General features: G+C 39.6%; 1 protein-coding gene across 1 annotated transcript; it reads left to right on the top strand.

Annotated features, from left to right (window-relative positions):
- Positions 1 to 10916: 10916 nt before the first annotated feature.
- LOC143876823 (protein BIG GRAIN 1-like A) lies at positions 10917 to 12689 on the top strand. Its single transcript, XM_077378519.1, has one exon. It carries the CDS (start codon positions 11290 to 11292, stop codon positions 12577 to 12579), a length of 1290 nt encoding a protein of 429 aa, XP_077234634.1. The 5' UTR covers positions 10917 to 11289; the 3' UTR covers positions 12580 to 12689.
- The last annotated feature ends 265 nt before the right edge of the window (positions 12690 to 12954 follow it).

Here is a 12954-nt window from a genome sequence, read left to right as displayed (position 1 = left end):
AGAAGATTAATGGTTTGGAACGTGAAATTTAGTATCCCCCACCTATAGTTTTGCTAATCAATTGTAGGCCAGGTAGGATGAATGCTTTGATAGTAGCCCCGGGCCCACCTAATCATACTTTTGCGACCAATATCTTCTGAAATTTTGACCACTTAAATTCGAAAAGATGTTGACATGGTGTTTCAGCTTTGCAACTTACTGACTATTGATGTTTTTTCTATGGTAAAAAAGATGCAAATACCCGTATAAGACTTCGATAAGGGAATGTTCCATTGAGGGTAAAATAGAGTGTAAAACTGTTCCAGCGAGGGTACATATGGGTAATAGAGAATGTTTTACCCCTGTGCGAAACTTAAGAGTGTTCCAATAATCAAATTATAAGGAACTTTCCTCGTAAGTTGTTTTTGTACTGCCATCTATTCACCCTGAAACAGGTGAAATGGTTTCCACTCTTAGTTTCCCTAGCACTCTAGCAGCACTCGATCTTATTTTACTCTTCACTTTTTTGCAATACAACATTGCGTTGTCAGGGACCATAGCATAAGGCATTTCGCAGATGGTCTGTCATAGGTCAAACCAGCCACAGAGGCTCACTTTTCAGCAAATTTTGTCATCATTCACTCTGTGGCTGGTCTGAAATACAGCAAACCATCTGCAAAATGTCTCGTGCTATGGTCCCTAGCAAATCCCATGTATTATATGTGTGTACATACATACATACATACATATACGTACGTAAGTATGTATGTAAATATATGCCCTCTTCTCTATTCTTCTTATTCTTTCCACTTCTCTTCTTTTAGCTGGTGTCACATTGGTCCTATTCTTCTTTCTTTTATTCGTCTACTTCTTGCCCTTTTTCCACTTTCTCCTTCTCTTCTTATTTCCCTTTGGATGGGCTACTTGGCAATTATTGGCCCAATTACCTAGTTGAGCCAGCCCAATTACACATGTATGGCCAGCCGAATTCATTGGGTAAAAAATGACAAGGCTCGGACGACTGTTTACTAAAAATACAGGTCTTCATAAAATCATATGACCATGTATGTGGGGCTGATGCATGCCCAATATGGGGGAGTTGGCAACTAGAGCTCTTATGAACTGTGTTTGTAACTATAATAGTACCAAGGTAGCGAAATTCCTTGCCGCGAGTTCTTGTAATGATCAGTGACGGCCTTTTTATTGCCCAAAATGCAGTTGGTTGCTCATCCAAACTGGGTATACAAAGTACACATAAAGGGTATAAAGGGTAGCATCTAGCTACAGTTTTAAAACTCTCCTGTGTCATCATCGACTCACCAGAGTCGACTCTCTTTTACCTTGGCTGTATTCTTATTAAGTATCAATTAAGAGGGACCCATTGATAATGGCCCATGAATTATATTATTAGCGTTATTAATATAAGTATTACAATAATAATTATTCTAATAATTTGAATACTATAAGTAAAATTTGAAGGAAGATGGCGGTAAAGTGGGAGGAGAGCATGTGGGTAAAGGAAGTGGGAACACTGCTCTCGCACTCTGCTTTTTCAGCCAGATGGTCGATCTCACACATTCCCCTTTCTTCCTTCTCTTTATTAAACAGATACGTTCGTTTTGGAGACTTCCAAATCCTCTCTCTCTCTCCTCTCTAAATATTTTAGAATTGGAGGCCCTCAGGCAAAAGCTAGAAGAGCCACGAGCGCAATGATTAGTGCATCTAAGATCCCAACCTCTCCTTAGTCTTTGTCAACTCGAACCCCGAGGAGAGAGGTTGGACGCTCGATATTTGATAACAACACTCCTTCATTTTATATGTTTTTAAGAGAGAGAGGATTGCCAAATTATCAGACAAAATGTAAAACAATTGAAGGAGTGCCATTACTAAAACAGGAAATTGTGGAAACAATTCTAACCTTTTAATAGGGTATTCTTGTCACGAAAATGGATTGTTGTCCTTTGATTCTCGGGAAATGTTATCAGGACTACTGTATTTTGATGAGGGCACTCCTCACTTTATTAAAAGTACAGTAAGGCCATCACCATACGATGATCCGAACCGTCCATTAGATGGGCCACAGCCTAAATAGGTTGTGCTCCAAAAATTATTTTCATAGGTTAATCCTAACCCTCTGATCTGAATGTTAGATGGTTGCCATAGCCTAAATAGGTTGTGCCCCAAAAATCATTTCCATAGGTTGATCCTAACCCTCCGATCTATAGAGGGTTAGGATCAACCCTCTAACATTCAGATCAGAGGGTTAGGATCAACCTATGAAAATGATTTTTGGGGCACAACCTACTTAGGCTATAGCTCATCAAACGGACGATTTGGACCATCCTATGGTGCAGGCCATACCGTACTTTCAATAAAGTGAGGAGTGCCCTCATCAAAATACAGTAGTGCTGATAACATTTCCCTTAGTCTCTAACCCTCTATTAAATTAACTAATGGGGCCCAATTGAAGGAAATATAACTGCCAGGAGTTTTGCGTCAATGGCAATGCCCCTATCCATAGTGGGGTCCGATATGTAAATGGCTTGGATGGAGCCCCCCCAATGGTCCAAGGTTTTTACGTGTTCTCTTACCATAATAATAATTGGAAATGATATCCCCACTCCCTTGTTATGATAATGGCACTCCAAATTCTATGTTTACAACTTTCTGATTGGCTGTTTAGGAAATCTCGTAAAATTTTCTGCCTCTAAAGTTAATTATAAATTAAAGTAAGGAAGGCAAAAATAATCCAATGGATAATTCAATGTAAAAAATCGGTGTGGGTCATCGTTCATAAAAATTGAAAGACCATACATTCAGACCGAGTTCTATCTATTCTAATAGAAATGACTGGTGGATGATATATGCACGACCATGTTTTAATAATAGCATGAACTCTACTTGTTTTACATTTTTTTAACCAGCTATCACAATTCCCAACAGTGTCTCAGAGCCAAATCATGGTCGTGCAGATATCAGTAGCCATGTTTTTTTTGTTATAGCTCGATCTGCTAAAAACCACTGTATTTTCTTCTATTCTTTTCACGAGACTGAAACAAAGATATTTTCTTCTATTCTTTTGACGAGAATGAAAGGCATTTTGTGTTGTGTCGTACCTCAACTTAAGACCATGTTCATTTCGAGAGTTGTACCACTTTTTCTTTTCTCAGTTTCCATCCTCTAGGGATTTGCTAGGAAATCCCATCTATCAATACTAATAAATGATTTATTCATCACATTGTAGGTATCGCCCCCACTTGTTTGTTACTTCCACCCATTTCTTTGTTTATAATTTTCTTTGCATTGGCTGCTACAACTACAAGCCATTAGAGAAACAAGCGGGTGGCAATATTATTTCTAAAAGGGAAATCAAAAGATCGCTTCAACGACAAAAAGAAAAAGAAGGAAATCTTTTTTTTTTTATTGATTAATCTAGTAGTAAGGCAAGGTGATGGAGGATTGGGTTGATGGAAATGATGAGTCTTATCCTTCCTTAGAAAGGCGTCCACCAAGAATCCCCGTGCGCTACCGTGACACCCCGCACTAACTTCGCCTCCTCTTTTCAGAGATTTTATAAGGTGTCTGCACGTGAAGTCCCGTATTTCAAAAAATACATTTGGGTCATGATCCAAATTGTTCATTTGTTGGGCCAAAACGTACATAAGCTGTAACCCAATATCATCTCCATAGGATAGGATCAGGGGCGGAGCTACATGTAGCATAAGGGGGGCAGTTACGCCTGTTGAGTTGGGCCAAACCCTTAATAGGCCCAACTCAATTGGGCGCAGCCCCTTTAAAATTTGAAGGCCTGCCCCCCTTATGTATAAGTCAGTATAAGCTTGCCCCCCTTATGCATAAATCCTGGCTCCGCTGCCGGATATGATGATCCTAAATTCCTAACCCCTCCAATCTATAAGGGCCCATTTGGATACCTCAGATTTTGTATTGGAATTTAGAATTGAGTTTTCAGTACAAAATGAATAGATTTGCCAGCTCATGTTGAGGGAGACAGAGAGGGAATGGGGTGATTCCTGCTGCAGGGGGGAGGTGGAGGAGTAAGGGTGTCAATTTTGGCTCAGGCTCGGAAGCTCGCTCGAGCTCGGCTCGAATCCTTAACGAGCCGAGCCGAGCCGGCTCACCAGGCTCGTTAAGCTTAACGAGCCGAGCCCGATTTAGGCCAGGCTCGGCTCGGCTCGTTAAGAATTTAATATATTTAAATATATATATTATATATTAATATATATACACTAAAAGGGTTGTCCAGGGAGTGAAAGGGGGAGGCAAAATATGTCACTTCATTTTTGGAACCCCATTTTTACTTGGACCACCCCCCATAGTGTAAAAATGGTAGTCAAATTACACTAGATAGGGCTGTCCAGGGAAGATGAGGGGTGTGAACTTAATATAACCCGAGCTCGGTAAGGCTCGCGAGCCTGGCCGAGCCAAGCCGAGCCCGAGCCCGAGCTTTTGAGCTTAACGAGCCGAGCTGAGCCTGGACAAGCTTGTCTCGGCTCGGCTCGTTTACACCCCTATTGAGGAGCCAAGAGGGTGAAGGAAACTGCCACATATGTGGATTTCCAATTTCTTATTTCCACAGCTTATTTGGAAATCTGATTTTTTTCACTGTCAGTCGTTGAATTGGAAATTCAAGGATTTGATCGGGATCCAAATGTCAACACAAAAAGGGCTTCAAATGTGAGAATTCCAAATCAAAATCTCCTCGGCATCCAAACGGGCCCTAAAGGTTTCTATAATGTGCAATCCCTCTCCTAGGATCATCATATATAGAGATGATATCCCGGGTTACAACCTATTTACGTTTTGGCACCAAAAAAATAATGGTTTGGATCATCCTACAAACTAGGCCCAGTGTACTTTTTGAAAAATACTGGACTTCACTCGCACTCAGTATATAATCTCCTCTTTTCCCGCTATTACGTCATTATTACTGTTGTAATTATCAAGGATATCTTTTGAGACTATCACTATTTAGTGAATGAAAACAACATCATTTCATCATGTTAGGAATTAATCCTAATGGTGGATGTGGCATTAGCAAGATCAACGGCTAAGATCGATTTAATTGGTTAAGTGTTGAAAGAATAGACGTATCCTTTTATTGTGAAACGGCATATCGGGAAAAGATGTATTTGTATGGAGACGTTTGAGAGAAGGGTCAGTGTGATGAGGAATAACGTCATTTCCCTCAAACATCTATAAAAGAGACTCTCCAGTCTTTGCTTGCACACAACAACTAATCGTTTCCAATCTCTATGAATCCACATCAAAGAAATTAAGGCTCTGTTCACTTGTTTTCATGGGAAAGGAAAAGAAAATGTTTACCAGGAATCTGACGTGGCATTAGGAAAAGAAATACAGGGAATCTGTGCAGGAAAAGGTTTCCCTGGACTGTTTCTGGACTGTTCACTTGCGCAGGAAAAGGTTTCCAGGGAAACTGCTTGCCCTTCTTTTCCCGGGAAATGAAATTCGAGTGTTTTTTGTCAGAAATGAAATCCCTAAGAGGGGGGATGGGCTTTTCCATGCCATTTTTTGACTTATTGTAGAAATTCCACATGTGTAATTCTATTTTCCCGGGAAAGCAAGTGAACACCAGAATGCTGTCTTGTCAAGGAAAAAAGAGGTTGTTTTCCAGGGATTTGCTTTCCCAGGAACGCAAGTGAACATAGCCTAAAGGAAACCGCTCCCAATCACCGTCAGTTGTGAAGCAAGGAGAAACTTTGAGAGAGAGGAATCAAGATTCATGGCTTTCGGTATGTTCCTTTTATTGTTTCAATTCAATCCATATTGTTATCTGCGTTTTTCTCAAAGTTGGATCGCCAAGATCCGTTCTGGTGTTCCTGTTGTGATGAACAATAACACATCATGGACATATTGTGTACGGCCATTACAAATTGTTGGCCATCACATATTGGGGTTACTGTGGCTTGGTCTTAATCTTATTGGACGATTCTAGACCTTTGATCTTGTATGATTAAAAATATATACTTTAAATGTGTTTTAGCCTTCGATTTTTTGCACCCCCTAATCTTGCTAAGGAGACCTTCGTTAGGTGGTAAGAGCTGGACTCATTGGGCCAACTTGTATTGCCTGATCAGAGTGAACAAAAAAAAGTTTCAACATGCATAAAAGGATTTGATCATGTGCAGATTGATACAAATGAACAAACCACAAAGTGCACACACTAAAATTTTACGTGAGTTGGCCAGGATGCTTATGTCTGCGGGTGAGAACTTGATCCTACACTTTGTGAAAATAATAAAAAAGAATTACAATAGTTTTATCCCAAAACCATAAACCACAATTCTTTACCTTCTCTTCATTAAATAAGATCGTACACAAAACAAATAGAGAGAAAAAATCCCCTCCCAGTTTCTTACCGAAGGGAAAAACCCAAGAAGAAAATCATCCCCCTCCACCCCACAAATTACAGTGGTCTTATCCCAAAACCATAAACCATAATCCTTTATCTTGTCGTCGCTAACTAAGATCGTACACAGAACAAACAGAGAAAAAAAAATCCCCTCAATTTCTTACAGCAGGAGAAAACTCCAAGAATAAATCCCCCCCTCCCAAATCCCATCCCCAATCGCATTCTCTCTCTTTCACCGGTACATAAAAAATGAGTTTTTCCAAACCCAAGAGCTACTCCTAGTCAAACTAAGAGACTCATAGGCTAAATCTCATTTTTCTCCTAATACGTCTAGGTACTATGCTACATAACGATCCTAGTTACACTAAGTAACTAGCACAAGGAGAAACTCACACAGAAAAACAGAATTAAAAAAAAAAAACCCAACACAAATGAATGGTCCCGATAACCAAGCACAAATCGCAACACATTACTAAGTCTGTTCATCAATACAAGATGGTTAGTTTATTGTCACAAGTATTATTAAGGAGGTGTTACTGGGGCTCTAATGAAAGTTTTCGGTTCGGTTCGGCCAATTTCGCCACCCCTTACTCATAATCATTGGAAATCGAGGGCAACAATTCAGTTTCGGTTCGGTTTGAAATTTAAATTGGTTTGATTCTACCAAACCGAAATTTGAATCGGTTTAGATTTACCAAACCGAAACCGAATTTTCGGTTCGGTATCGGTTGGATTGCCACCCTTACTTGTGGTTCTTAACTTGTTTTTAGTCGGGACATCAATTTTTCTCAATCTAATGTTTGCATCCACGCTGTCAACATTTCATAACTCTGTGGAGTCAAAAGGAGTTTTTAATTGACTTGCGGGATAAATTCAGGGTTGCCCTAGATAGAGCCTAGTAGACAAGGGCTATAAAGAGAATTTTTATCCAGCATGGGGTTGTTTTGAATCTTTTGATCTAGGGAAAACAAAATTATTCATGGAAAATAATATTTTCTTGGAAACTTATTATAGGCTTTTCTTTTGGATCGGTTTTTCATTCATAACTAATGAGGGCCCATTTATTTTTCGTTGATTTTCTTTCTCTCTTGTTAGTTTCCCTGTTCCACATACAAGCAAATGGGCGCTTTGTCATCACACAGGGAAGTTGCAGTCCAACTCATGATTGGTGGTTTGTTACTACAAAAAGCTAAGCATGACAGTTTCTTTTATGTTTGTACATATGTTGGTTTGCATTTCCAACACACTTGTGTAGGTAAGTTATCTACACACTAGCTTAAAATACAGTGGGGGCCCACATTATTTGGGCGATCCAAACCATTCATTTGAATGATCCGCACATAGATAGGGTGTCCACAAAAAATCAGATCCATAGGATCATCCTAACCACTCAAACTATGGAGGCAAAAAATGGACTAATTTGTGAAGGTTTATACATGTCCATTTTACCTCCACAAATCGTAGGGTTGGGATGATCCTATGGATCTGATTTTTTGTGGACACCCTATCTATGTGAGGACCATTCAAATGAATTGTTTGGATCACCCAAACAATGTGGGCCCCCACTGTATTTTAAGCTAGTGTGTAGGTAACTTACCTACACAAGTGTGTAGGAAATGTTCTCTCTATTGCAAAACGCTAAATCCAATAAACCCGAGAAATAGGAATTTTATTTTTCTTGGAAACTAAAATTACTACTCTCACTAGGTTTTATTTTTTCCTTGTTTTTTTGCATAAAAAGTTCGAGACAAGAATTAATGAGTTAAACAAACGGTGGAAAAACTCATTTTAAGAAAAAAAATTCTCAAAAATACTAAAACCTACATCCAAAGATGGCCTTAGTTTACATTAGCCAAATTTTATCAACCGATATAAATTAAAGGGTTTTGTTAACGAATGCCCCGGGGGCACTTGTTAAGGTGCATCGAAAATGTACAATAAATGGTGCATTGAAAATGTAAATTTACATGGCTTTTGTTGGAGTTCCACACAAAAGCAAATAGTCCCACATCGGATAAGTGAAATGGATGGGGATGGGTTATAAGGGAATGGGCACCCTCCCTCTAACAGCTAACTTTTAGGAGTGAATTCTACCCGGTTAAGTTCCCAACGAATGGTATCAGACCTCAGGGTGTGGTAACTCCGGTTTGCCTCTGAGGGCATGAATGTCCCTCGGGGAAGATCTCGGAAACCTCAGTGTAGTATCTCGTGGTTCTCATGTTGCCGCAAATATAGGCACTACTATATTTTTATAATAGCACTGCTCACTTTATTTTAAGGGTATTATATTGGCACTATGATGTTTTAATAATTGCACTAACCTCTCATGTCTGCTGTAATTTAAACAGCTGTCAAAGGTTATATATTGCAGTTCCCAAAATGATCTATAAGCCAACTAAAACAGAAGAGACAAGATGAGATTGTGCAATTATTAAAATATGGTAGTGCCAATATCATTAGCCTATTTAAAAAATTTTATGTTAGCTTTTGGAGGCCGTTACAATACTCAAGATGCAATTAAATACAGTCGGAACGTGTAAAATAAAGAGCGTAGTGCCGTTATCAAAATATGGTAGTGTCAATATAAGTCTACTAAAAATAAGACACCATTTTTTTCTGAAGTGACATTATTTATGCGCCCCCTTTTCTTCATTTGTCCTCCCCCTTAAAAGGGCGGCCCAGTGCACGTGGCTCCTGCCATTGTGGGGTATGGGAAGGGCTAGATGTACGCAGCCTTACCCTTACTTTGCAGAGAGGCTGTTTCCGTGACTCGAACTTGGTCACAATGGAGCAACCTTACCATTGCGGCAAGGCTCGCCCTCTACTTGTCCTCGCCCTCTACTTGTCCTCTTCCTTGTAGGGTAAAAATAGTACTCATAAATAGCCTGAGAAAAATAAGGTGTATATGTCACTTTTTCTAAAACAATTGAATTTATAGGTAGTTGTTACCGGTCAAAATATTACTAGAAAATTGCCATGTAAAAACCCTTGCATACAATGACCATAGGGGCTGATCCAGTGAGCCACACCTCCATAGGCGATGGCCAAGAAATTTTATTGAGGACTGTTCGGTTCTATTTTTAAGAATTCGGGCTGAGCTTTAACAATAAAATCAGGTTCGTGTTTATTCCAATTCATTTTTTTAGCAAAAGCTTAACCCCACCCGACCTAAATGGTCCACATTCAATAGATAAATAGCACAAATTTTTGGGCTACATTCTGTGTATGATGATCAACTTGATCAACGGTCTATATCACTTAATGAAGTGTTTTGTCCACCCCATTGTCATGTGGGTGGGTCCCATCAGGCTTATGTGTTTCTTATTGTATCATTCTCCTTATTAATTATCATAAGAGAAACAACAAGGCCCCTTCTTTAGATAATATGACCAATATCCAGAAATAAAGAGGGAATCTTTTCCAAGGTAGGTAAAATTACCAGATTTTATAGAAAATCATCTTCTTTCTTATTTTATTTAAGTTTGCCAGCACAACCCGAGTGCGAACTTAGTAAGAAAAAAGGCTCACACTTTAAGAAAGAAACTAAATTGCAAAAATTCAAGGGATGAAAGTGGTAGTTTCCTAATATAGAAAGCAACATTGAACATGCCATTCAAAAAAATAAAACATCCTTGAATTTGTATTTATTCCTTTAATTTTTTATTCAAGTTAATAAAGAGGGACATGCAAGAGAGAAAGGTCCGAGTTAGGGTTTGTTTGTGACCTTATTGTTCTATCTTGAGGGACATGCAAGAGAGAAAGGTCCGAGTTAGGGTTTGTTTGTGACCTTATTGTTCTATCTTGAGGGACATGCAAGAGAGAAAGGTCCGAGTTAGGGTTTGTTTGTGACCTTATTGTTCTATCTTTTTCTTTATCTAATAAATCGGTAGGGGTCCCCGTTAAACACCAGCTGACCCATCAAAAAAGAAAAAAAGAAAAAAAAAAGAGAGGAAGGTCATCAGCACGGTGGAGGATAGCTTAATTTCATTTTTCCATTCATTACAAATGAAATCACAGAAGAAGCTGGATAATATTTTCATTGAATTTCATGACAACTCACTTAATCCAATGATCTTAGGACGTTGATCATGACAACTCACTTAAGATATGGTAACCCAGAGTAAGACCCATGCGAGAAACCAAACAATAAAAATGTGGCATGTGTACAAAAAGAAAATGATATGGTTATGACTAGCTTAACAGACTTTTCCATGTGTAATCAAACAATGGAAAAGAAAACGCCATTTCCAAAAAATTTCAGAGAGGGCCATTGGGGTGGGACCAATACCACGTGAGTCCCCTCGTGATATCATGGTCTTGATTACACATTTATCCGTGGGACCCCAAAGTTGTTTGTTACAATTGATCTCCCATTTTATTCCCAGGGCCACCCTATCTAGTCTGTTTTTTTTTTAACACTAAAGGGAGTGGTGGCCGGGGAAGAAAATGGGGTGAATAAAGAGGAATCCAAATTGCCAACCTGGTGCGCGTGAGATACCTCAAAAGGCCGCTGAAGGTGGCGTGGCCGTTGCTTTCATTCCACCCTTCCTATTTTGCATTCTCTTCCTCTTTTTCTATTTTTTCCCATCTCTTCAAGACCATCACACAGCAGCCATCGAGTGCCCTCTCTCTCTCCCACGCTCTCTCTCATTCACTCATTCCTCTCCACCAAACTAGAAAACAAAAATATCAAAACTCTTCTCAGAAAATGTCTCTCTTCTTCTTCTTTTTTTAATTTCTCATCCTCTTCCCTGTTACGGGATTTCTTCTTGCAGCTTTTCACAATCTAGTAGCAGACAAAAAAGAAAATTCCTTTCCTTGTCATTTCTCTCCCTTCTCTTTCCTTTATATACTCCCTCTGTCTCTCTCTCTCACTATCTCTCTGTTTTCATCATCGTCATCATCTCGTCCTATAAACCATGGATATCTGGGAGAAAACACTCAGAGAAGAAAGATCTCGGTACGAGAGGAAAAATCCATCTTTTTCCTCCACTCTTCTCGACGCAATATACCGTTCCATCGATGAAGGCGGTGGAGAAGAAGTAGAAGAGCTGTTTCTCTATAGGGAAACTATGAGAAAAAAACAGAGCAACTGCAGCAGAAATGTTAGGGAAGAAGAGCAGCACAGAGATATGATGAATCTCCATCGTGATTTCAAGATAGAGAAGAAAGTGACTGAGAAGGTGTTGCTTAGAAGGCAATCAGCCTCAGATTTCGAAGAAGGATTTCAGAAATTGCAGAGAGATCACACATCGATGCTCTTTAATTCAACTTCCAGTTCTTCAGATTCAAGCTGTGGAGGATTCTCTTCCTCCGAAGCAGAGTCCGTGTACGGATCCAGGTCTTCAGTTTTCACGTCGCAGAGACCGAAACCGGTTCGAACCGGACCTCCGGTTCGATCCGAGCCGAGAAAACCTCAACTGTCTGAAATTCTCGTTTCGAACACTTTACAGAAGGAGAGAAACATCCTCTCTCCGCAGAAAAAGAAGACAGAGAGTTTCATCAAGAGCAAATCGCGTAAGATCTACGGTGATCTGAAAAAGGCTAAGAAACAACCAAATTCTCCCGGCGGCCGCCTCTCTAGCTTTCTCAACTCGATTTTCACCGCCGGTAATGCTAAAAAGGCGAAGATCTCGTCGTCGATCGGCGGCCAGGTGGACGATTTTAGTTTAGATCGGAAACCGAAATCAGGCCAGGCCTCAACATGCTCTTCTGTGTCTTCTTACTCGAGATCTTGCCTCAGTAAAACTCCTTCTTCAAGGGGAAAATCAGTTAACGGCGTTAAGAGATCCGTTAGATTCTACCCCGTGAGCGTCATCGTGGACGAGGATTGTAGGCCATGCGGACAAAAATGCCTCTACGAGGAGGAACGAAATTTAACGGCCGGTAGAAAGATGGGAGAATCTCCTTATCTGCTCGGTGAGGAGTTGAAATTCCATTTGATGGAGAAGAATAAGAGAGTTGAAGCAGCCACGAAGGATCTGTTGAAAGGATATCAAAACAAGGATTTTCTCGAAGAAATGTTGAGAAAAAATCATGAAGTTTATGATGAAGAGGATGATGATGCTGCGAGTTGTTCGAGCTCTGATCTTTTCGAGCTTGAAAATTTGGCAGCGATTGGAATCGAAAGGTACAGAGAAGAGCTTCCGGTATACGAAACGACACATCTCAATACGAATCGCGCCATTGCTAGGGGTTTAATTCTGTAAAAAAAAAAAAAACTTATCTTTTGTCTGCATTTCTGTGTAGAATTGGCGGTTTTAATTGGTTGTTATGGGGATAAAATCAGAGAATAAAACCGAGTTCTTGTTCAATTTTATTTTTTATTTTATTTTTGAATTTTTTTTGAATTTTGCCTCTCTTCTTCTCTGTGTTGTTCTTCTTGTTCTGCAGAAATTAGAGAATTAAAAAAGAGACCGGAAAACAGAAGGAAGATTAAAGCGAAAAAGGTAAAGATCAATAATGAATGAAGATTCCAGATCGAGTTTCACACGGTTTGTCCGCAAATCTTGGTAGAAAAAAAAAGCAAAATATTAGGAGCAAAGGATTACCAAAACTTTCATCTCTTTCCCTACTCTCTACTC

The sequence above is a fragment of the Tasmannia lanceolata genome, unplaced genomic scaffold (genome assembly GCF_043159265.1).
Source record: "Tasmannia lanceolata isolate RefF3 unplaced genomic scaffold, GAP_Taslan_0.1 ptg000005l, whole genome shotgun sequence".
Lineage (NCBI taxonomy): Eukaryota > Viridiplantae > Streptophyta > Magnoliopsida > Canellales > Winteraceae > Tasmannia > Tasmannia lanceolata.
Note: the sequence above shows the minus strand (reverse complement) of the source record. Positions and strands in the feature narration are given on the sequence as shown.

Bases quoted from the DNA above. Each gene is read 5' to 3' on its own strand.
- LOC143876823 (XM_077378519.1), top strand. From the start codon at position 11,290: ATGGATATCTGGGAGAAAACACTCAGAGAAGAAAGATCTCGGTACGAG.